Source organism: Anopheles stephensi, chromosome X (assembly GCF_013141755.1).
Source record: "Anopheles stephensi strain Indian chromosome X, UCI_ANSTEP_V1.0, whole genome shotgun sequence".
In the NCBI taxonomy this organism is placed as follows: Eukaryota; Metazoa; Arthropoda; class Insecta; order Diptera; family Culicidae; genus Anopheles; species Anopheles stephensi.
In genome coordinates, this window is record NC_050201.1 from 15426035 (window position 1) to 15450092 (window position 24058).

Genomic DNA, 24058 nt, shown 5'->3' on the forward strand with positions numbered 1-24058 from the left:
CGGCGCGGCATGGCGGTGACGCATTCCACGAGTGACAGCAGCATGTCGGCTTGTCCGGATAAAAATTGGAGCACATATAGGAGAGACAGAGCGAGTGAGAGAGGGTTTTTCAGATGATGTGCACGCAGCATAACAACGACCGGGAGATGTCTGGTCGAACGACCCACACAAACACACAGCCTATTTTGGCCCAGCGGAAATATCTGGATTTTGCAGGGGCACTAAACATGGGGCTCCGCTGCTGATAGCTAAAGTTCACCAATGTTGTCTAAGCTCGTGACTTGGCAGAGAACATCCAGTTGCTTACAGGAAAAAAAAACTCGGTTTCATCATATCCCACACCCTGGAGGACCTGAAATCTAGGTTTGCTCAACTGAACTTATTCCAGGTTCAAGTAACATCAAGAGCGCTAGATATGGTTGTCCAAGACTCTTTTAGGTTTTTTAGAGGGACAAACACAGCAAACATGTCCATGTTATATTCGATTCTAAGTTCCATGATATCCAGTAAAACCTCAAATGTCCCCAATGTCTTCTCGGTCGTTCGCGCTCCAAGAACACGCTTAAAACCCTGCAACACAACACACAACATAAGGCAAATAAACAACAGAGGGCCAAGACCCCGGCGGGAGCGGGATGTTTGTTTCATATTTTGCAACCGTTAGAATTCCAACGTGCTAGTAGTAAAAATGGCGGAACGGAAGGAGACTACATTCAAGACAACGAGAAAAAAGGAAAGATGAGAGCGAGAGAGAGAGACTTGATGTCTGTTTCAAAACAGTCTGACGTGTCTCTAGCATTAGTAAAACATCAGACACGGGATAAACGTTATGTGCATCACACCTCCTATTATCATCCTTCTCCCAAGATGGCTTCTTTTCCCTTGGCGAAAGGCACCTTTAATGAGCAAACATGAACGGCACCACGACTCAGTAGCGAGACAGAGTGCGCAAAGCTAGCAGAAACAAGAATTCTAGACCTCTTCTACAAGAAAAAAAGCGAAAAACTTTGGCACCAGATATAAGCGGCTTCTAAGACGCGCTAAATAAAGCGAGTCGTGATGTTGTTGTGGTGCACTTGCACACAAAGCGCATCTTCTTGGGAACTTGGGGGCAAGAATTTAGTAAAATCCTCCAAACAAATACATTGCTGCAGTCGTACGCGAGGAACCTAAGATGACTAATTAGCGTTCGTGCGAAGCAGAAATATCGAATATCAGAATCAAGACTTTGCAGTTATGTTGCTCTTAAATCCTTGAAGTTCTATTACAGCTCTTAAAATGTTGATGTCAGTAGACCTGGACTGTTATGTGATTGAGATGATGATATGGATCACCAAATGCATTATCCTGTTGATTAAAGAGGTACGGATTTCTGTGTGATATGCTGTTCCCCAAGAGCTCTTAGACATAATGATTCTGTATGTCCATGGGGTTAGGATCAGAGCGATTCTTTCGACCTATTCATCATGCTCGCATTTGATACCTATCTTCCAGGTATTGTGTCTGAATAGCTCACTCGCTAATCAGTAGATAATATTCTTCATCTTCTTCGAAACCACCCACAACACCTCGAGGTCTTGGTCTTGGTCAGCGCTATACCTGGCGTCCTGTTATCCTGGGTTATCTTCGACTTAGCGATGCTGTTAGTGGAGAGTCAATTGGACACATACCGTCCTGCGTCAGTAATATTAGGCCTTTCTGAATATTTGAGTTTAAGGAAAATTAGTTGTCGATATAGCAGTGTCGGCGACGGTCATCCTCACATTGAAGGGGACCAGATATATGGATCACGCCAGATCCTGCCAGCTTGGGAGAATTGGGAATGCCAGTTATTATTGGACAAGATCTCTTGAGGCCTCTCAAAACATGCGCCGTAATGTCAAAGTTGATCCCCAATTCTGACACGCTATAGGTTAACATGTCTATCAAGGTGTTTTAAGCTGTGCCCGTAGTAAAATGGTCCTGCAGTGTTGGGTCACACAGGCACAAAATGGCACCATCTCTATTTAATATCCTTGCCAGAGAGATAGAGAGAGAGAGAGAAAAAGAGATATATGAGAAAGTCGCATTTGGACAAATAGAACACGAATGTACGCGATGATGATCATCTGTACACCGGCGGACCCCCTTGTTAAAGAAATTTAGAAGTGATCTTCGCCGCATCTATAAATATTTAGTTCACACACCCCCAACAAACAAAAAATCTCCATTCTTTGGCGACATCATGACAGCTTTCCCTGTTAGCAAAGCAAATGGGAATATCCTGGGAAAAGGTAAGCGCAGCTTTTTAAAATGAACCAAGAGACACAAGACATATTATTGTGGGAACCGTAACAGCAGACTGTATCTCACGTGTAGGTAGGTAGTAAGAGGTAACACGCATCCACTTAGAAAATTGAATCCAATTGATCTAGATCAAAGATGCGCGACATTAGAGTGCTCGCCAATATCTCTCTCTCTTTCTCTCACTCTTTCGCTCTCTCTTTCGCAAGCAATTGTTTGTTGTTTCTGCATACGAAATGAGAAGTACCAATTGCGATTGATTGAGAGCACATCAAATCGATCAGTTTTAGAGAGATATAGAATCATCATCGCACATTGAGAAGCTTATTAAGCGTCTTGAACGTTCCCAATAATAATAGAGCATTCTGTATCATTTAATAGCGAGTGACGGAATAAATCGATCGAGAGGTAGGGAAAAATATAATTATAAATTAAATATAGATATTTATGTAAAAAAAGTAGAACCAGAAACACATACTACTAACCTGATGGTGGTGATGGGCAGTATCCGTACGCGACCGGCGATCGACTTGACTACCACCCGTGGGCGCTGCTCCTCTTCATAAATTTGACACACAGCTGTGCAGGCACAACAGTACACACAACACCTATTGATTGATGCTAATTGCATGGGGGATGCATTGAACGGACCTCTTGTTTGATGGACGGTTTTGCGGGTTCACACAACTCGCACTGTTGATATGACGTCTATTATACACACCATCAATCTGTGTTTGTGTCTGTGATATTTGTTCACGCATACATCTCTCGATCGCTTTTTTCACTATGCAACAACACAGCTTCACTGTAAGAGCCGCCGACAAAACAATATTAGCTGGGGTGTTGCACACACATACAAACGATCGCCGAAAAACGGGAAAACCGTGGTAAAGCAACAACAGAACGGTAGCGAACAGAGAGACACACAAACACCACCCAGGGAAGGAACAACGACGGGGGGCTCTAATCGCTCGAATCGGGCAAGTTTGTTTTTCCTATAAACGCACACACACACACTGGCACATTGGTCTGCGCCTGTCATCATATGTTGACGACGCGCTACTATCGCGGTGACGCGCAGTGTTGGATTAAGCCGTTCGCCGAAAACCCAACACGATACAATACACCCACCTACCCTACCTATACTACACTGTACGACACGGGCCCGCGAAAGAGAGAGTGAGACAGCAGACAGAAAAAAGTGGATTCCGCGCGACTTATCATATCACGGCGCCGCTGTCATACGAGCGACAGGTAGACGTGAGGGGGGAGTGGGGGGTGGCGGAGACAAAGGTAAGTGGAAGCATTCTCGGCTGGTTTAGGGTACCGGCAGGTTTCACGGTGGTTGTGCGTTTGATGAGCACCTCAGTAGTCTAGGAACAGCGACACCCGAAACCCAAGGGGAAGACTCACGGCAGCAAACAACAACAAAATTCACCGGGAGTCCAAAGATCGAGGCGCTACTACACCTCAACCAAGGGTGATGTGATCGCGCGGCTTTTTTTTCTTCGGTAGCAATAGCTCTGTGCCTGAGGTTATCCTGAGTCTTACCCAGAAGGGGAATGATATTATCACGACGAAGAGCGAGACCCTAGAAGAATACCCCGTGTGAGAGAAAGAGAAATGCCTGAACGTTAACACCGGTTCCGCGTGTTATCGAATTTGTTTTGTTAACTTCTACTGTGCGGATCTCTATTGTGTCTGCACTATCTCTTTCTCACAGCAAGAATTTGCCCTATAATCGTAACTCCTCTATCTATCACGTACCTTTACACACCATCGCATAACGGTGCCAGAGAGTGAGAGAGCGAGAGAGCGAGAAAGCTTATCAAGAAAACATACTAAGCGAAGGACACCTCTACTTCAAAAAAGCAGAGTTCACCTTTCGTTTATGTTATCATTAACCCCACTCACTCTCTCTCTCTCTCTCTCTCTTTCGCTCTCTGGGGCTAACGATCCCATCTCTCCAACTATTACACTGCGGTGAACCTGTCAAAACGATCCCCAAACGTGTGTTCCCTTCTTTCATCTTGAACCCACACCAGGTGATCGGTCGAGAGTTGCGTTGCGTACACATTCTTCTCTCCGTCTCTCTCTCTCTCTTTCTGCTATTTTCTTTTACAAAACAAATCACACATACAAAAATGAGATCAATCAAAAGGAGAGGAAAGGAGAGTAGTTCTTCTTTAGAGATGAAAAAAGAACCATTGCGCTACTGGTGTGTGCCTCCCCATGATGGATCCAGATTTGGACTGATGCTGGTGTGATGCCCCCCTCTAAGAGCAAATGTATTTACAACCTTCCTCAAGAGCGGTCTTGTGGCTTTCTCATAACAAAGTTCTAAGACTTGATATCTCATATCCGCGTAGGCACTGGATAGTCCAATTTCAGGAAGTCCTATTCATGCACAACCCTTCTTCTAACTTTTCGTATCAGACTTTCTTCTTGACTTAACATCTCCATTTCTGTGTATTCTCTGGCGAGTGGAATAATTTCCTCGTCAATTCCTGAAGTTCGTCTCCCAGAGCTCTAGCAACCGGACTCCATCCCCCACCGAAAGTGGATTTTAGCGATACAATTGTGGGACATCCAAGTTGTAAACAAGTCTTCAGAACGCTATTGTTAAGAAGCAGACAACTTCAAAATGAACAATACGGCAAAAATACGAGTACGACACGTTTGCGCTGCTTGTTTGTTTCAAAAAATCGGTTGACGATCCTTTACAAAGGCTTGTGTTTCGTCAACATTCTAAAAGCTATTGTCCGGATAGCCCCATACTTAGGCTAATCATTTGTCCAACCACGTGAAATTCTTAGTAGTTGCCGATAGCACAACAAAAAAAAAAACTCCCCACAGGCACAGCGAACCTCCTTCCGCGCCACTCTCCCACGAAAAAATTGATCAAAGCCGTCGCACTACTCTCCCAAGAAGTCCAGGCTTTGTGTGTACTCTGCGCGAAGGAAAGAACAGCAAAAGTGTAAACCAGGAAGACAACAAGACAATTCGATAGAATTTCGTGTTCGCACCCGGTAGTGTGGGAACCCGATACACAACCACGTGTCTGCAGCAACTGAGCACACAGCGCACAATATCACTTGTGTACACACACACACACACACGCAACACACCCAGATCATTGGTGAAGAAATTCGCATCACAAAATTTCAACCTCCACCAACCCGCCTATGATCGATGGGAAGATTCGTGCTCTCGAACCTGTACTCTAGAGAACAAATAGATGCTACACACACACACGGACGCGCGCACTCAGAATCCGTAGTAACGCATCATACACACAATTGTTGCAAATTTGGTTGTTGTTGTTGCTTTGCTGAACATCCCCCCCCCCCCCCACCCTAGATATGTTCATCAATTGATGATCCGCGCCGCGAAAATATGGCCGCGTACTGGTGCACTTACACACTCTGGGGCACGCACAACGCACATGTCACATGCGTGCGCGATCAAACCCCCTGGATGGTCACTTAATTAAACACCCCGACCGACGACGTACACCTTCCCAGAAGAACAGGCGCGCGCGCGCACGCGACAAGGCACACCACAAACCGGGGTAAGATTTAGTTCATACGACTACGGGAGACTCGGCGCACGTCCAACCGCTACGAGGTCGGATAACAGTTTGAGCCGCTGAGCGTGGTGTCACGGCGGTTCTTTTGCGTCTTCGTTGGAGTTACGGATCACCGCTACCGTTGCTCTCTGAGAATGTTTGCCTTACTGCTAGTGCAACGGTAAGGGACAGCGATACAGGTGTGAGTGAGAAAGAACGGACGAGCGTTCTCTCGCTCGCTCGCTGGATGATCGGTTTTTGGTACGAATTCTTCAGGAGCATCTCTTTCGCTCGATGGTGCTTTCTCTCGCATGCTTCTGGCACGATCGTTGCGATCGGTCGTAGATTTGGTACGATTTTGTTTTCTTTCAAAAACGGTTCTCGGTAGGACAATAAACCGGGGAAAGTGGAAAGAATAAAATGAAATTATAAGCACCGATTCTCGGGAAGTCTGCAGAACGAGGCCACACATCTGGGCACATGTCGAAACGTGTCCAGGGGGAAACAAAAACAAATCATTTTAGTTCTAAAACGACTGGGGACGAACTCTTGGGATGCAATCAGTATCGGAGTTATCTAGAAACACACATGTGCTTGATCCATTTTCTAATTCGACGAGTGGTATTTGCATCCACTGCCGTATCTCGAGATCGTCCGGAGATCCCCCGCCTAATCCGCAGCTCCGGAGATAAAGAGAAATGCGAAGCGATGATATTTACTCAGTCTCTGCTACGAAACGAAATGGAACCAAGAACGGCAACGGGTTAGTGACTGGTCCAGGATAGGAAGGTTAACAGAATGTACACCAACTGTTTTTTTTTACCGACTTCCATACCCACCAAGACAAGGAATAGATAATAGCGATGTTTATTGAAATGATATTACAACAAATTATGAATTATGAAATGATCATTAGTTGTACTGGATAATGCGCAAAATCCCTGCCTCCCTACGCTGAAGAGAAAACACCCAATGGAAAACAGGGACCTGCAGGAATGGATCGTAACTCAGCACCCCGCGACCAGTGCTAAAGTTCTTGAGATTCAACATGCCGGTATCGGTTGTATCGTGATAACCTAACTTCCTTACCGTAGAAAGAGAGCTTACGCATACTTAATCCCGACGCTAATCTAAAATCAGGTAACCTGTGCCCTACGATAACGCTCTGATGATATGTGATGCAGATGCGTTACATTCTGCCAGCAACCTCAACACCACCACTGGGTAGCGTACCGTACGGTAAATCGTACAACACGATCAGCTTGACCAGGTTAAGCAGATGCTCACGGCGCCGCTCCGGGTTCGATTCGTCTGCCGGTTCCATCGGACAGTCGCCGAAGCTTCCACCCCGTATCAACCCTTCGCTCGGATCGTTAATCGTGTGCAGGTTCAGGTACTGGTGAACGATAGGTTTGTAGCGATGGAATTGCTCGTCGCACCGCTTCCAGATGCGCTTCAGCAGTGACTGTAGCAAGCTGACCGAGAGCAGTCCGCGTGCACCCGGTATCTTGCAAGGCCAGTCGCATTTGTCCAGCGCGGCCGTAAGCAACCGCAGCTGCCAGGCATCCAACGATTTGTGCATCGTTCGGGGATCGTCCTGCAAAATCTGCAAAACATTGGATGGAAGCAAACTTTTTTTTTTAAGCATGCATCGATTCCACACCTCCACGTCCGTTACATACCTGCGTTAGTCCTAGGTAGATTGGCAGTGCGTGCAGTCGATCATCAAACACACAATCCGTCACATGGTGTGCGTACAGCTTCATGTAAGCATTCTCATGTTCGGCCGCACCGATCGGTTCTAGTAGGCAGCGCAGCTTGCGCGTGCTGGGCGGTATGAGCAGCATCCGGGTAATATTGATCACTTCCGGCTGGCCGACGAACTGGAGCAGATTCAGCGGTTCCAGCTGCCAGAGGCTGTGGTTGTAGGACACGGGATTGATCTGGTTCGTGATGAGACGGGTCGGGTCCTCCTGGTACGTCAAACAACCGGTACGTTGCTTCACATCTACCCGTTCATTTGTCTTGAAGATGCTCCTGGAAGGAGTACAGCAGAAAGCAAATAAATAGTTGGATTTTAAAACTTTGCGAATTCTTTGTCCAGGAAATATTTTAAAGAAAAATATATCTTCTTCTTCCCGGGAGGACTTTCGGTAGAAAAAGGGGATCTTGGGTTTTTTCTGGACCTCAAAGATCAGTTGCTACTCCGTGTTGGTTTCAGAACGATTGAACAAAGGCTTCCGAAAGAAAAATCCTATTGGTGCTTCTGAGGTCTGTTCTCCTCTCTTAGGTCATGCTTGCTATTTCTGGTTTAGTTGGATAGTCGGTCCTCATTATGGGGGAACGGCCCAGACGGTATTTGAGCCCTGGTCCTGCCGTGTGAAGACTGGTGCCGCTGTCGCATCTACTACCGGGCCGCAACATCAATTTTGTTGCTCAAGAAGCTGCTGCAAGCAAACCCAAATTCGTTTCCCAAAAATTGTACTTACTCTAGTATCTGCCAGTTATGCCGCCGATCGAACCGAAACGGCCAAAAGTTTTCATCGCACACCTCGATCCACGCAAGGGTATCGAGTTCGGGCAGCAGACACGGCGCAAACTGTTCTACCGGTGCCGTCTCCTTCCCGAGCAATGCGTACCGGATGCGGCATAGGCACAGCCGGCCGGTGTCGATGCGGCGCGGTATGAAGATACGCGGTTCGATCGCCAGCACGTACAGATGCCGGAACGCCTGCAGATGGTACCGGTTGTCGTTGCTGTAGGTGGGAAATTTCGGAAAAATGCTACACACCAGCGCAGCGACGGCGGTCGGAGTGCGCGAGAGTGTATAGCGGCCGGCACCGAGAAACAGGAACCCAAGCGCCATATGGATGGCCATGTGCGAACCGTACGTAACCTGCAGTACACCGATGCGTGACCGCAGCATCCGGACCGCGCGCAGCACGCGCAAATCTCCCGTGCCGGCTAGTACGAGCGAGAGGGACAGTAGCAACACCATGCTACAATTTTCAATCACCTGACGGCCAACCGAGCGGGCAAACTTGGATGGCCGCTCCGGGGCACTTTTGTTCAGCCGGTTACCCTGCTCGATGAAGTACAGCAGATAGTGGTCGAGCGTTTTGACGGCCGTCGCGTCCGCCGTGCCGGCGAATCGTAGTCCGATCGCGATTGCACTGCCACACATCACGCTACAGTACGCCTGCGAGTACAGGACCTGATCAACTTTGGAAAGATTGCTTTCGTGAGCGGCGGCACCGGTTCCATGCTCTGGATCGTCGCCCGCCGGCTCATCCATCGGTACGTCCTCCTCTTCGAGCGGTGATATGTTTTGCCGTAACAGTTCCGGTATCTGTTGCTCGACCCAGCTGCTCGTAGCTTCGATGCGCTCCCAGTGGATCAGATGGCGAGCGACGATGCGCAGCTGCAGTAGATCGGGCCGCACAAACTGCAGTATGTAGACGGTGGTCGGTGGCTCTAGCAGGCGGGAGATGGCTTCATTCCCTGTCGCAAAGTACATTAACCCGAGGGCGAGCGTTGCACCGGGTGCAGTCACGTCCAGATTTACCGCCGGACCTTCCTTGATCTGGAACGAGGGTAGTCGATACTTTTCCTTCTGTGCGCCCACCATCATGCGCCGGTTGCCACCGTTCATGTAGTAGTACAGCGTGTCGGGTAGGGCGAGATCGTGCAGCGAGGACGAACTATCGCCGAGTCCGAGCGTTACGAGCCCCAGGGCAAGACCGGCAGTTAGGGAGTAAGATTCACGCTCGACGTAGTTTTCCATTTCCGGTCCAGGTGGACGACCGATCTCCTGCAGCAGTATCTCAACCATGTGCCGTTTTGCGGTGCCTTGGTACAGCAGTCCAACGCCAAGCAGGGCCGCTATCTGTAGGTTCTGCGATACGTCTAGCTCGACGGATGTGGGCGGTAGCAGCGCTTCCACGTGTACCGCGAGTAGGCGCGTGGTGGCGAGATCACCCGTACCACGGTACGCAGCGGACAGGCCCAGAAGCAGCCCGAGTCGTACCATCTCGTCCGACCGGACCATATAGTCGAAGATGCTGTAGATGGACAGTTTGCGCAGATGACCGGTGAGACCGAGTGCCATCAGGAAGCCACCGTGCTCGGTGGAGGTGTCGGTACCCGGTGGCAGCATGCTGGAGTTACGTGCACCCTGCCGATTATTGGTGATCCACGTCGAGGTAAGGTGTGGCGTATCGGGACAGATGCGTAAACCGGCCGCCACACCATTGTGAAACGAAGGCCACAGGCTCATGTTGGCCGGCACCTCAATCTGCTGTATTTCGATCGTAGTGCCGCGGACCACATCACGCCCCGAAAGACAAAGCCGTGGCACCGGGACGGTTTGCGTTTCACTCGGCCGGCTCGAGCTGACGGTAAACATGCCCCGGCCGATCGGTAGCGCCATGGTGCGCAGGCAGAGCATGTAGAGCCGTCGTTCCTGTTCCTCGAGAAACTCGTGATCGGGCACGTTCGGTGGATGGGGAATGTTGATCTGGATGCGCTGCGAGCTGTTCAGGAACGTTCGCACATCGTGCATGCGCCGATCGTCCGGGAAGCGTAGCTGAAGCAACTCATCGTCCAGCCCACCCATACCGTCCTCATCGCACCCTTGCCGTAGTGTATCTTCCTTCTGCGAACTGGATGCTGTCCCACCACCGGACACACCCACACTCCCACCACCACCACCTCCAGCAGCGACTCCACCCGCGACACCGCCCGTATTTCCCGTGCCACAGATTTCGATTTCACTCATCTCCTTCTGCCAGGAGTCAATCTCGTCGAACTTCGGTTGTGATATGTCACGCTCCTGGAGATCATCGGCCGCGTTCAGCTCCACATCCGGTACCCAATCCTGCAGCCCGCTCGAAATACTGTGGGCGCGCAATTCCGGGCGCATCAACAGCTCGTAAAATACGGCCTGCAGACCGTGCGTTAGATATTCGCGGCAACCTTCGAGATAGTTCAGGATCACGTACCGCATCGCGATCGGTAGCTGATCGAGCTGGGTGCGCGTGTACCCACGTTCGACGAGAAACGCTAGCACCGTGTCCGCTGTACGCTCAAAATTATGATGGTTTTGGACGGACCCGGCCGTTGCCGGATGCTGGATACACAGGGGGCGTTTGGTTTGTTGGTCGAAAAATTCACCCGACAGTACCGACTCGAGATGGGAGCGAACCCAACCGTGTGCAACGCGTATGCGATAGATAAACGCGACCAGCGCACACATGTCGTAGCTAAAATCATTTATACCGGGACGGTAGCAAAACGGAGTGCTACCGTCGTTATCGCCCAGCAACAAACGCTCGATGTAGCGAAACATGCGTGGTGGATGCACGCCGATCCCGCCGAGACGGTTCAGGATGGTGCTGTCTGTTATTACACAGCTACAGTGCCGCCGATAGCGGTCGAACAGTTCGGGAAAATCGGTCCGATAGTGCATCTGGTACGCGTCCAGCTTTGCATCGGCTGCGAGACAGTACAGGAAGTCGGCCAGCAACCGCAAATCGTCCGTCCGGCATACGTTCATCTTTAAATCCTCGTACAGCAGGTGGAACGTTTGCAGTATGTCCGGGATGTACGGATAAAGGCTTTGCAATTCTCTGTTTTGATATGGGCGTGCCCCACCACCACCACCACCACCACCAGTCGTCGCTTCCGGGCACACCGAAACACTCGCCTCGTACGGTTGATCGGTAGCGTGACCAACCAGAAACTCCCAGTCAGCCGCCTGGCCGTGCGAATTTTCACCCCGGCGCCGTTTCTTCGGCTCATCGGCACACATACAGCCGCCGGCACTGCCAGCCGGCTGATGTACACCGGCGGCCGATGCCCGATCGTCTGCGTCCGGTGGCCCAATCGGTCGTCCCATCATCGTAAACAGCAGCGTCCGGAACAGGTCCCATTCCTGGTGCGTACTGAAACCGGCATGCGAACCGGGCACATTCCGCGTGTTGTACCAATGGATGAGGAACTCGTGGACGGTTGCGGCCGGCAGTACGAGCCGCATTACTTTCACACAGTTACGCACCAGCTGCGATTCCGCTACCGGCGCCAGTGCCAATCGTACGTGTCGCTCGTTGCCCAACACCAGCGTAAAACGCGATCCGGTTGCATCGCGCAATTTTACAATCGTACCAGCATCGGCGGCACCCGACCGGGCAGCATTGGTTGGAGCGGAAGAATACGGCCCACGGGATCCAATCGCCCCACTCGGTCCGGAGAGGCTGATGGGCCGTACCGGTGAGAGCAGATGTAACTCTTCGTCAAATTTTCCATCCGCACCGGATACATTCGGCAGCAGGGTGCTGCGTCGGGGAAAACCTTCCACCATGGAACAGGTGCTTTGTGTGGTACTTGCCGTTGTGTTGGTGCGCGTAGGTACGAAGGAGGGAAGCTTTACCGTTGGCTGACCACCGGTGCCTGTGACCGGATTGGTGCGGAAACAGTCGCTCTGAAGTCCGGTGACGTGTAGCTTACCGACAGCGATTGGACCACTGTACAGTACCAACCGCCCAGTAGGTTCCAGCACAACGATCATATTGATGTGATCGAGCGAAACAGCCGAACGGGCCAGCAGCATGTGGGTGCAGGACACGGATAAACTGTTCTCTTCGTAGTGGAGCAGCGTAAGCCGGCAGGCACGGGATTGTAGAAAGCAGATGTAATTATTTCCCACGAGATCGGTGTGTAGAAATGCTTCCGATGCCATTTCTCCATCTTCCGAGCTGGTTGGATTTGGGAGGAATGATAGGAAATGATTGAATGTTTAAGTTAACGGAAAGCAACACACACACACACACACACAAATTACCTCCACATTGAAATGGAAACACCATTAACGGTCATCACGTACTCTAGGGAGAACTGTGGCGCAAGGGATGCACTGCGCTGTTCCAGCTGTTCGCGTCCATTGCAATTACGATCCAATCCCGACATGAAATCTTCCCCGCAACGGGTCGGTTGATCGCCGAACGGATTGTTGCCCAGTGGAAACGAATGGATCCACGACGACAGTGCAGAGCTTACGCCGAACGTATGCTCCAGGTTGGTTGTTGCACCCAGCACCTTCGTCAGGGTGTGTCGTTGATCGATGTTTTGCGTTGATGCGTGCGCTTCGTCCGGTGTACCGGGCACGCTTTGATCGTTCTCCAACTCTGAATCGTCCGTCTGGTCCATGTACCGTACCGCTTCAATCTCCTCGTCGCAGGCCGGCCGCAATCGGTACACATAATGCTTCCCGCTCAGCTCGCCGTACACCAGCACGAGCGACACCTTTTCACTCGAAAACACCACGCGATAGTTCGGACTGTCGAGAAACCCATACTTCGTGCCGGTTGCCAGCAGGACGGGTTTCATCTCTTCGAGTGGGAAGGTGAGCGTAAACAACCGGGGCCACGGTACACCCTCCTCCCGACAGATCGTTACTGAGTGGGTTGCGTTCCGTTCCAGCATGATACCGTCCGGTACCATCCAGACGGCCGATACCGGACACTGTAGCATCGCTCTATACGTTTCACCACCTTCCAGGAACACGTGCAGCGTGTCTTTATCGATCAGACAGATCGCGCTCTTGCCGGTGTCCGGCTTCGATGCCGGCGTGGTATCCGGCCGAATGAAACGCCGCGGACAGAAAAAGGCGAACCGTATCGGGCTGTCACAGGTGAAGGTGGTTTGTGGTAGCGCCTGCGTTTCATTGCTCATACACCGGGTCCACACGGCCGTGTGCCCCAACACGTACAGCTCTTCCTCCATACCGATGTAGGCCGGCGATACGCCGCTCCGGTCCGTCTGTATGGGCTGCTCGCGCAATCGATAAAATTCGGCCGGTTCATCCTCATCCAGCGAGATGTTTACGTTTTGCATGCGCTGTAGCAGTACAAAGTCCACTGGATGCCCGCCTAACGTACGATGCTCGTCCTCCACATTTGGCCCCGGATGATTTTCCACCACCTGACGGCCTCGTGGAAAGTATTCCTAAGCCGAACAGAGAAAAAAGGTATGTAAGTGCTTCCTTGTGCGAATACGGTGCATCCGGCTGCCGTTCACCTACCAGCGGTTCCGTGGCGGTAATCATTGTTTCCTTTTTATCATCCAGATTTGCAAACTTATCGAACCGGCGGCGTCGACAGCGATGCTGATGATGGAAACATAACCAAACACAAAACGACCGGGAACACAGGAAACGAACGGAACGGACAGAACTGCAAATGGAGGGAACGTATTAGGACACGCTTCCTTCCGGTGCTTTACGGAAGCAACACAACGCACAACGATGTAACGTAGGTGAACCGGCTAAAGGAAATGTAACGTAGAACTTGCGTTCGCTGGAAAGCACCGAACGAACGGTACGGGGGGAATTTAATTCGGAAAATACAACACTGTGGTTGCGGGTTTGACAGATAATCGATCAGTTGCCGAGCTGACGGTTTATCAAATGTCAACACGCACGGGAGCTATTTGAAAGCGCAGATAAAAATATTGTTCTCAAGCGATTTCCACAAACAAAATGAAACTTGCTATTGATTCAGGTGGTTAATAAAACATTTTTTTTCTGAGATTGTCCAACCAAAATAAGTTCTTTGTTTACCTTTTCCACCGGGCGCTGCCGTTGAGCATAGATCGAATGGGTAATTGTCAAATTTGTGTGGTTAGATTTTATTCAATTTTAGAGGAAAATTGATCGTCTATTCTCGTGTTATTTATTTCGAAACAGATAATTAACAAAATTATTCCTTTTTTTCACAACGTTTGTTGAACGTAGGTAAAATTTGTTAATTGGGTCCATAAATTCATAACGTATGACAGCTGTCAAACACACAACCTATCAAAAAGCCCGTGCAAAAGGTTAAGTTAGTAAAAAAAAGAAAATAAAAAAATACACACAGCAAAATCAAGAAGTAACACACCGCTGCACCGCTGACTAGGGTTTTTGCAGCTTCGAATACGAAAGGGCCGTACGCGATGGGGGCCGCATCCAGCAGACCGAGAACGTTGGTGGTGAACAACGACTCACCTGCCGGCCTGATCGAAATTTCCGACGATGTGGTACAGCGGCTCAAGAGTGGCCTTCCGCCCAAGACGCAAGGTGAGTACGCGGCGCGCCTGGGTGCACAGTTCTGCATTCCAAAAACGCCACCAGCATGGCACCGGTTTCGATCGGCAGGAAGAGGAACTTGCTCCCCTTTCTTACCTCCCTAGTTCTCCTCGGTTGTTCCGTGCTCGGTTCGTTCGGCTAATGTGGGCCAATAGAGATATGCCGACGCGTATGTACTCGCCCGATCCCGGTTATGCAACCGCTCAGAAGCACTGTCACCTGTGTGTGCCCCCCGCCCGGGGCTGGAAGAGTGCATCCCAAAAGTGTTGTGTGCGTGCGATGCACCCCGATTGTAAATGGCTTTTTTTTCGCATCAATCAACCGCCAGGTCGGAACGGTGACGCCCAGCAGCAGCAGCAGCCGGGTGGTGACGAAAGCAGCAGCAGCAGCAATGTGCCCATCGCTCGTGGCCCAAGCTCCTACCCAAATCCGCCGGTACCACCATCCGTAGTGTATCAGGGTGAGCTGCCGCTCACCTCGATGCAGGTCCTGCAGGAGAAGGAGCGCGAGCTGCGGGAGAATGACGTGTACTGGACCCAGCGGCTGAAGGCACTCGAAGCAAACCTCGCCCGGACGAACCAGGTGCTGGAGAAGGAGTACAGTGACGCGGTAAGCTATGCAAGACAAAAGGCCAATCGAAAAGGTGAGACGCCAACGTTCTAATTGGCCCCATTTGGCATCCGTAGGTTGCGGATGTAAAGAAACGGTTCGCAACGACCGCCGTCCAGCAGCAGCTGCCACCGTGCCAGGATCTGAAGGCGAAGGTTATCGCATGCTACCGACAAAACCCGCACGAAACGCTGCGCTGTGCCGAGGAGGTGAAGCACTTCACCGACTGCGTCAATCAGCACCGGATCCAGCTGCTACAGCAGCGTGCAGCAGCCGAAACTGGCAAGAAGTAAAATCCGGGTCCTGGAAGAAGGCAAAGCGCACATAGACGTACATACACACACAAGCCGGTAGATGGTTGATCGATCGGTGTGTGCGGTATGAGATGCCCGAGACGCTTTACGTTCGTCTGTGCTGCGTGACCATTGGTTGTGCCTCTTCCCATTGAACGAGTGTTTGTCTAGCTTGAATGATGTCGATACAATTATTCGTTTGTAAATATAAAATCAAAATCAAACGACTTACCGGATGAAGGGTTACAATTTTTTTTCTCGCCTACTACATTGCCGCTAAAGATCTCAACATCAACAAAATACCTATCGAAAAGGAGTCGGAGTCGTTCAGCTCTTTCGCTTAACTTTGTCTTACTTGTTTCATTATTCGCGCTTAGTACTAACTGAGAAGATAGCATGAAGCAATAAACTACCGTGATAACTACCGCGTGCTTCCACAGGTTATGCTTTGCTCTGTCGATCGTTACTGTGAATGAGCTTTTAAAACGGATTGGTGTTAGGAAACGATTAGAAATAAATTTAAAAAAAAATAGCTCCAATCGAAGTTTTGATTATGCAGGGCATTAGTTCCACCGATAGGATAGGAATCTCACGATTTATCTGAAGAACTCCCTAGACGTCTTAGAGCTAGGATAGAATAAAAAATGCCCCATCCAGCCCCTTTGACCATATCCCATTGGCGTAGCCTATAGGTAGAGATACCTTTGACAAGAACCCATCAACAATACAACTCTTTTAATTCATTGATGCTATCCAGTGAGGCAACTTTGACTATGTCCCATCTACGGAGCCGAAAGATTTTTTTTCGACAAGGCCCCTTCGACTATATGTTCCATCGAAAAGATTCCATAGGTCAAGGTCACTTCAACAAGATCCCATCAACGAAGCCCCTTCGACCATGCCCCATCGAGAAGGCTGCGATAGACCAAGGTCGACAAGATCCTATTAACAAAGCCTCCTCGATGAGCTCCCTTGGATGTGACTCCTACGACGAGAACCTTTCAACGAGGTTCCTTCGGGCTCGTTCCATCGAGAAGGCCCCGATAGACCAAGGATGACAAGATGTTATCAGCGAACGAATCGATGATGCCCGTACGACCATTTCAAGGCAACTTTGGCAAGATCCCTTCAAAGAGGCAACTTCGACCATATCCCATCGATTACATGCGCGATGCCTATAGAGATCTCGTCCTTCGACAAGATCCCACCAACGAAGCTTTCTTCATGACCATTAAACAAGGCCTCATCGACGAGGTTCCTCCGAGGATCTCACTTTGTTCCGGTCCTGCCTTGTGATAGATCGGTGCCAATTACCGTCTTGGCCATCGGATCTTGTCCAGTGCTATGAGAATTTGAAAATTCACTGTAACCTGCTTGTCGTCTTGAAAGTGTTTTCGATCGGGTCTGTGTTCTTGGCTCATTCTAAATTTCGTCTAATAGGAGATACTTTTCTCGAGCTTTGTGCCGAAACTGCTGATATTGGAGTGAAGGTTCCAATAGTTTTGTCTTTGCTTTTTGAAGTACATCTCATATTCCTTGAGGAAATAAGACGATATCCGCCCCCTTCATGACAGGACTTGCCTATCAACGCTTCTGGTAAGTGGCCAAATAATAAGTCACGTCTTTAACCCTATGAGAAGGAGAACATACTCTAAGTGCCAGTAGTTTTCAAACGTGTAATTAGTCGAAATTCAAATTTACAGTTGCATTTATTTGTGATAATCAGTTCATATGCTTTTAAAAAGATTGGATGCAAGTGAGGATGAACCATATAAGGCAGTTGCAGCAGATTTCAAAGGGGAATTCCCTTAGGATCCAAAACATTGATAAAAAAGGTTATAAAATCCCCTCATAGACACAGTGGCTGTGAAACTGTTGGCACTTTTGCAAATAGATTTTGCATGTACTTCATTATGTTGTACCATTTTGCCTGTTTTAACAAAAAAAAAAAAAAATGACAAGCAGTTTATTTGCCGACTTAAATCGGCCCTGAATGAACGAATGCTGAGTGATTACTCTACGGGTCACAGGTGAAGAATAGCTGCTGAAAATGGTTATTGGTGCGAACTCTTAGCGATTGAGAAACACTGAGGTTATGGTTATGGGACAACGGCAAGAATTATCAATTATTATATTCATGAATTATCAAGAACTGCTTGGTTGAGTGCTTGCTGTACCGGGTATGCGGCTGGTACGGTGGTGTTATATAAAACAAACCGCAGATCATCACTGCCAATCAGTGAACGAGCTGCCACAGCTCGAGTAAGGATCGCTTGATCCTACCCTCATTTTGTTGAAGGAGCCCGCGCTCGCCTGTAGTCTGTAGTTCGGGATGAAGTCCTATATCTTGTTGTGGATAGTGCCACTGGTCGCTAGTGTGCTCGGTGGATCTTTGTCCAAAGTGGAAACCTATCGTTGGTGTGTCCCGCTGGAATTGCTGGACGATTGTGCTCGTTTAACCCGTGCCGCTGTTACCGAGCTCGAGTGCGTCGGTGGAATCGATCGTCTCGACTGTCTGCGAAAGGTGCAAAATCGTGAAGCGGACTTCCTTCTGGCCGATCCGGAGGATGTTTACGTTGCATCACACTTCAACAACCAAGACTTTGTCGTGTTCAGTGAACTGCGCACGGCCGAAGAACCGACGGCCAAGTTCCGGTACGAGGGTATTATGTTGGTGCGTGCATCGGACAACTTCCAGAGCCTAGCAGACCTGCGCGGCAAACGTTCGTGTCATACCGGGTTCGGGCGCAATGTTGGCTATAAAATTCCGGTGACACGTCTCCAGCGTGCCGGTGTGCTGAAGCTACCCGCTGCGGACGGATCACTGTCACCGGTCGAGCGAGAGTTGGCGGGTCTGTCGGATCTGTTCAGTGCGTCCTGTCTGCCGGGCAGCTACTCTTCCGATGCCGGCGTCGATCGGTTACTGAAGGGTCGGTACGCTAACTTGTGCGAACGGTGCGATCAGCCGCAACGGTGTGCGAAGGATGATCGATTCGCTGGATATGAGGGAGCGATCCGATGCTTGGTAGAGAACGGTGGTGACGTGGCGTTCAGCAAAACTATTTACGTCCGCAAGTACTTCGGACTTCCGGTGACACCTGGCGGTGCACCGGCGCCGGCACTGAATCCCAACGCGCGGACCGAAGACTACGCGTACCTGTGCGAGGATGGAACGACGCGTCCCATCGCCGATGGACAACCGGTCTGTTCGTGGGCACAGCGTCCCTGGCAGGTACTGCTCGGCAATGGTGATCTGAACGGGCAGCCGCGTAAGCTGCAAACGCTCTTCCAACAGCTTTATCGCTACTGGACCGATGCGAACAATCAAATATCGGACGCAGATCGTACCACAGCTCAGCGGCTTTGGATTGAGAAGAAGGCACCGATAGTGGATCGTCAGGATACGGTAGCACCTCGCGAATATCTCGCCCAGGCTAACTATGCGGAGGTAATCGAGCGTGAAAGACGGTTCGGTAACAAGCTGCGCCTGTGCGTTATTTCCGAGGATGAACGGCAGAAGTGTGAGCTGATGCGCCAGGCCGCCTACTCCCGTGACATTCGACCTGCGCTGGAGTGCGTGCTAAAGACGGTGGATGCTTGTGTGGCCGCTGTCAACGATGGGTCAGACGCGGATGTGGTTGTGCTGAAGCAACCGAACGTTCAGCTGAAGCCTCTGATGTGGGAAACTTATGGTGACGTAATGGTAGCGATTGCTGATAAGACTATTACCAGGGAGCGTCTACAGACCGGGCCAGTGTACGTGAACGCATCAAAGCTCCAGAAAAGCTTAGCGGAAGATTACATTTTGTGGTTTTGTTTTATTGATTATTTTCAGTGCACTCGATACATCCAACGGTCAGGCTGTCGCGGCGGCCAGAGTACTCTCCGCAAAGTTGCCCTCACTGCAGACCGTAGACGTGAGTTCGCCCAACAGCGCATCTGCCCCGGTTCGGATCGTTCGCTCCAAAACACTCGCCGGCATGGCGAACAATGTGGAGAAGGTGCTGGTGTGTCCTGATCTTAGTTTCCAGCCACTCTCGAATGCGGCCAACTGTCATCTGGAGTCTAGCGTGAACTCCGAGCGCAATGCTGGAGCCGTCTACGTTCGTAAGGACGTTGATGAAGCGCTGCAGGATAGTATCGTGCACGCGTTCACCGCCCTGTCGGACACATTTGGACGTGGCCAGCCGAGGGAACAGGTCTTCCGGATGTTCGGACCGTACCGGCTACGGGACGGTACGGTGAAGCATCATTTGATCTTCAACGACTACGCCTCAGTACTGACTGTGAACAAATAGTCGTGAGAGACTAATTCGCAACGCATAGTAGTGGGAGTGCAGAGCAAACACATCCATTACCCAGAGCTTCTAGCATTTTGTGTCGGCTATAGATGGAGCACTATAGAGCTTGTTCTTTTTAGCAACTTCATGCGCATATTCTTGAATTTCAGCATATTCCTCAACAAAATGGTCAAGAATAACGATGTGAGGTACGCACACAAACACATCACCGCTTCAATGTTCCCCGCAACGCTTTTGTGCTAACGAATCGCAAATAAAACTGCTTGTTTATTCGACAAACACGTGGAACGAACTTCAGTACTCAGTTTTTAAGTCTAATGGGAGTAGGATTATATTAGAAAACAAATAACTATACCTGTCACGATTGTACCAAACAAGTGAGCGCCTCCGATCCGATCTCTTACCTTAATGAACTGCCTCGTTTTTGCTACCGCTTCGCTGAGGGATAATCCTACCGCTACTCTACCTGGACCAATGCGCAGGAAATAGCAGATATTACACTAATCTCAGCAACCATTTTACTTGATGCCTTTCTTGTCAAGAAATTTCGCTGCCTTGTACATGGTGACGTTGTAAAACTTGGACAATCCTGTGCCTTTGGACGACTTCGTGGCAAGGCTCTCGCTGGAGGAACCTCGCTCCATGTTACCGTTTGTTTTGGTCGACTGTTTCCGAACCGCGTACTGTGCCTGCATCTTGACAGGGTGCTCCCGTTCGGCAACCTTTACTCGCACCAGTTGTTGAATCGGTTGCAACTCTACCTGTGACGGCGGTTCGGTATCATTCAGATGACCCATTTGGGCCAACATCGGAACGGATGCTGCCATCCTCAGATTGGACGAACGGTTTGGTGAACTCTGTTCATATGGTGGTCGTACTGATTTACCCAGAGTGTTGGTGCTTTCTTCATCAGCGTCAACGTAGGGTAGAAAAACGTCATCATCATCCTGGGCAGTTAACGGCTCCGTGTTGATCGATGGCTGCTTTCGGCAGATGATGTTCCCTTCCGGGACCGCCTTGAGGTTAACGTTTTCGATGTTCTTGCAGCAGTAGTTGGTTGGTAGGTGTGATGTGGACGCGATACTTCCCGTACCATTGCTTAACTTCATCAAACTTTGGCTACGTGAAGGGCCAACCTCAAGCACCCGTACTCGGTAGTGCAGAACCTGCGAGCATGTTAGAGTGGAATTACATTTGATGCCAAAGATCAGCCTCCCCCATCAGCCGTACCGGCACATACCTTGTCTTCCGTCATGAAGCGCATCGCATCAGCGAGCGGAATCTTGGAGCAGTGGCCATCCTTCAGAAAATCCGGATCAAGTTCCGAATGGCACGGGAACCGTTGCACCAAAAGTTTCCAACTGTCGATCGGTGAGTACAGCTCCAGCTCGAACGCGAACCGAGAGCTTACCTTCGACTCCTTGGTAGTACAGATAACCGTCCACAGTACGGTCCGGCTGTCCTGATCGTACACCTGGTACAGGTTGAACGCTTCACCGTACGCACAGAGTACGTGGTAAGCCACCACCAGCTGCAACTCGGAGGCCCGCTGGCTAGCTTCCGCACCAAACTCCCAGCGAAGTTCCACCGTTGGGTCCTGATAGACGTGATCGGCGTGTGCCTCCAGACAGTGGGCCATCCAGTCTCGCTCGCAACCGTGCCATCCGCACGCACCCCACACCTTGCCCATAAAACACTCGATAAGCTTGTAACCGCACCGTTCTTTATGCCAGCGCAATAGCTGCAACGGTAGACGTACCGCACAGCCCTTGGCGGAGTTTTTGCACGGGAACTGTACTTTCGAAACGATAGCCTCCAGTGTGTAGTTGCGCAGCTCAGTCACTCGATCTCCGCACAGTGGACAGGTACCTCGCTTAGCACGGCAGACGGCGCAGATACTGTGGCCGGTGCCACACATTGTAATAGGTCCATCCATCGGCTCTGCACACCCAGGACACTTGACTTCGCTCACAATACTGTCGTAGTGTTTGAGCGTAATGCTAAACTGACCATCGCCGTACACGTACAGCGATGACTTTCGATATCCGGATCCATCCGACCGAATGCTCGGCGATTGTGACTCATCCAGAGACCGCATGCGGACAACAGCCAGCTCCGGTTCTGACATATCCCCCGGACAGGATTCTGTTGGAGTGCTGGTAGCTTCCATCTGGAACAGGGTTTGATCGTTGAGGTGGTGAGGACTCGCTGGAAAGATGGCGTACGTTGACTGACGGATAAGCCGAGCGAACCGGACTCAACGGCGCTGCAGTAACTACTGACCGTGGACTGCAACGAACCATATCAACTGGCTTCAGGTGGTGCAGATATCACCACCCACCTAGGTACTCGGCGCCCATTTCACACCTCTTGCACTGCCGTCACGTTGGGCGGTAAAGGTGAAGAAGATGTGGGAGACACCCGCGCAATCACCGATTGGTATCGCGGTATTCTGGATCGCGGTTTATCTTATCAATCATACCGCCATATTGCGACGAACGTTGCGGCTTTCGGCAATCAGTGCGCCGCCGTTGTTCATCAATTTACCGAAACCGGGGTACCACGCACAGAGTCGCGATTCACACTTGATCGTCCTTTCTCTTTCCCTGCTGTGTGCCGTTCTAATTTCTGGTAACTGTGGCTTCCCCACGCAGGAGTAAAACTTCCGCATTTAAACCTATGGAGAGGTGCACACTTCACGGTCGACCCGATCGATTATCGGGCCGATTATGGCTGACCGTTTCACCCTTTGGCGTACGGGACAGGGTGCTTACGTGGGCAATGTTAAATGGGATTTAGGGATTAGAGATGGCGTCATCAGGGACCGGGGTACCGGGTATCGGGAAATTGTACACGATCCGGAAGAATGCCTACAGGCACCTCCTACCAGGACTTTATGCGAAGAGTTGGAGTTAGCCACAACTGTCGTTCGTAGTAATGGCTCTCATCAATATTTTTATTGAATATCTAGTCTCTCTAATGCTCCAATATATCTCTTCATATATCTGATGCAGAACTAGCTAACACGTTGGATTCAACTCAATGTTTCCTCGGTGAGCACCTCAAGATAGTAGTACACCCAGCCATAACATGTCCCATCACAAGAGGTTGAAGGTGTTGGAATTTGTTGTTGAGGAGCCGGTTGCTGCACACACACGTGTGGTCGCCTACACCTCGCTGTGATGTTCTCAGCTCCATCCACTCGTTCGTTCGCTCGCTCGCTCTATCTCTTGGCAGTGGCAGTGGGTCACGCTTTAGCCAATGTGCTGTACGCTCTCGTACTGCATGTGTTTATTTTGGTTCGTAAAATGCGGGCCACCGGCGTTTATGTTGCTGACACGTTTTCCTTGACCATTGTGTCGAGTGTTTTGTAACCGAATGTTTACTTCCCTCGATTACGTGTGTTGCGAGTTATTAAGATATTTCGTCGCTATTTTTCCTATATCATAGACATTTCTTCACATTACGTGAATCAAACTTAATTCAATAGAACAAACATATTTTGAAGAACAATTCCAACTTTTGCGTTTTATCTTCAACACTGGGTTTGTGATAGTACGAGCCCAACTCCATCCCACAGGTTCGTGGAAAAACGCATCAGTATCTTTCGAGAAAAATAGGTCCTGTTCCAGATTTTGCCCGGGAGAAAAAGCGACCTCATTCTTGAAACTTCCAGTGCATTCTGGAAATTTCGTGTCCGTATTGTTTTGGGAGCCATATTGAATTAAATTTGACAGACCTATGGGGTGCAACCAAACACTTCCACACGTTTTACTGCATGCTGGTGCGCCGCAAATGTACACATCCGGGAATGAGCGGACACTCATGTTGAGCGGCCGGGAGTGAGTGCCTTTGCAGCAGGGATCGGCACACTTTTCGAGGA

The 24058-nt window shown here is 50.1% G+C and overlaps 5 protein-coding genes across 9 annotated transcripts in view; 2 read left to right on the forward strand and 3 right to left on the reverse strand.

Moving 5' to 3' along the window:
- The window catches only part of LOC118510463 (ataxin-1-like), a 35707-nt gene extending 29768 nt beyond the window's left edge, over positions 1-5939 (reverse strand). For 2 of the 5 annotated variants that reach the window (XM_036052365.1, XM_036052320.1), the window contains exons 1-2: positions 5704-5932; positions 2769-3088 (exon numbers count right to left, since the gene is read on the reverse strand). The gene's annotated coding sequence lies outside the window, so the exon portion shown is untranslated. Of the gene's footprint in view, positions 1-2768; positions 3089-5691 lie in introns of all 5 variants that reach the window. The other 3 variants (XM_036052347.1, XM_036052338.1, XM_036052329.1) reach the window with 3 other exon arrangements.
- Positions 5940-6702: 763 nt separating this feature from the next.
- Positions 6703-14288, reverse strand: LOC118510430 (anaphase-promoting complex subunit 1). The gene is made up of 6 exons (XM_036052209.1): positions 14147-14288; positions 13929-14079; positions 12690-13852; positions 8341-12603; positions 7534-7888; positions 6703-7457 (listed from the first exon to the last, which is right to left on the reverse strand). Exons 2-6 carry the CDS (start codon positions 13950-13952, stop codon positions 7041-7043), a joined length of 6222 nt encoding a protein of 2073 aa, XP_035908102.1. The 5' UTR covers positions 13953-14079; positions 14147-14288; the 3' UTR covers positions 6703-7040.
- Positions 14289-14693: 405 nt separating this feature from the next.
- Positions 14694-16298, forward strand: LOC118510689 (MICOS complex subunit MIC25). Its single transcript, XM_036052865.1, has 3 exons — positions 14694-14963; positions 15301-15581; positions 15659-16298. The coding sequence occupies exons 1-3, from the start codon at positions 14840-14842 to the stop codon at positions 15872-15874; spliced, it is 621 nt and encodes a 206-aa protein (XP_035908758.1). The 5' UTR covers positions 14694-14839; the 3' UTR covers positions 15875-16298.
- A 1595-nt stretch (positions 16299-17893) lies between these two features.
- On the forward strand, positions 17894-20467 carry LOC118510586 (transferrin). The gene is made up of 2 exons (XM_036052589.1): positions 17894-19630; positions 19710-20467. The coding sequence occupies exons 1-2, from the start codon at positions 18207-18209 to the stop codon at positions 20170-20172; spliced, it is 1887 nt and encodes a 628-aa protein (XP_035908482.1). The 5' UTR covers positions 17894-18206; the 3' UTR covers positions 20173-20467.
- On the reverse strand, positions 20408-22878 carry LOC118510622 (E3 ubiquitin-protein ligase SIAH2). Its single transcript, XM_036052655.1, has 2 exons — positions 21416-22878; positions 20408-21341 (listed from the first exon to the last, which is right to left on the reverse strand). The coding sequence occupies exons 1-2, from the start codon at positions 22343-22345 to the stop codon at positions 20694-20696; spliced, it is 1578 nt and encodes a 525-aa protein (XP_035908548.1). The 5' UTR covers positions 22346-22878; the 3' UTR covers positions 20408-20693.
- Positions 22879-24058: the final 1180 nt, after the last annotated feature.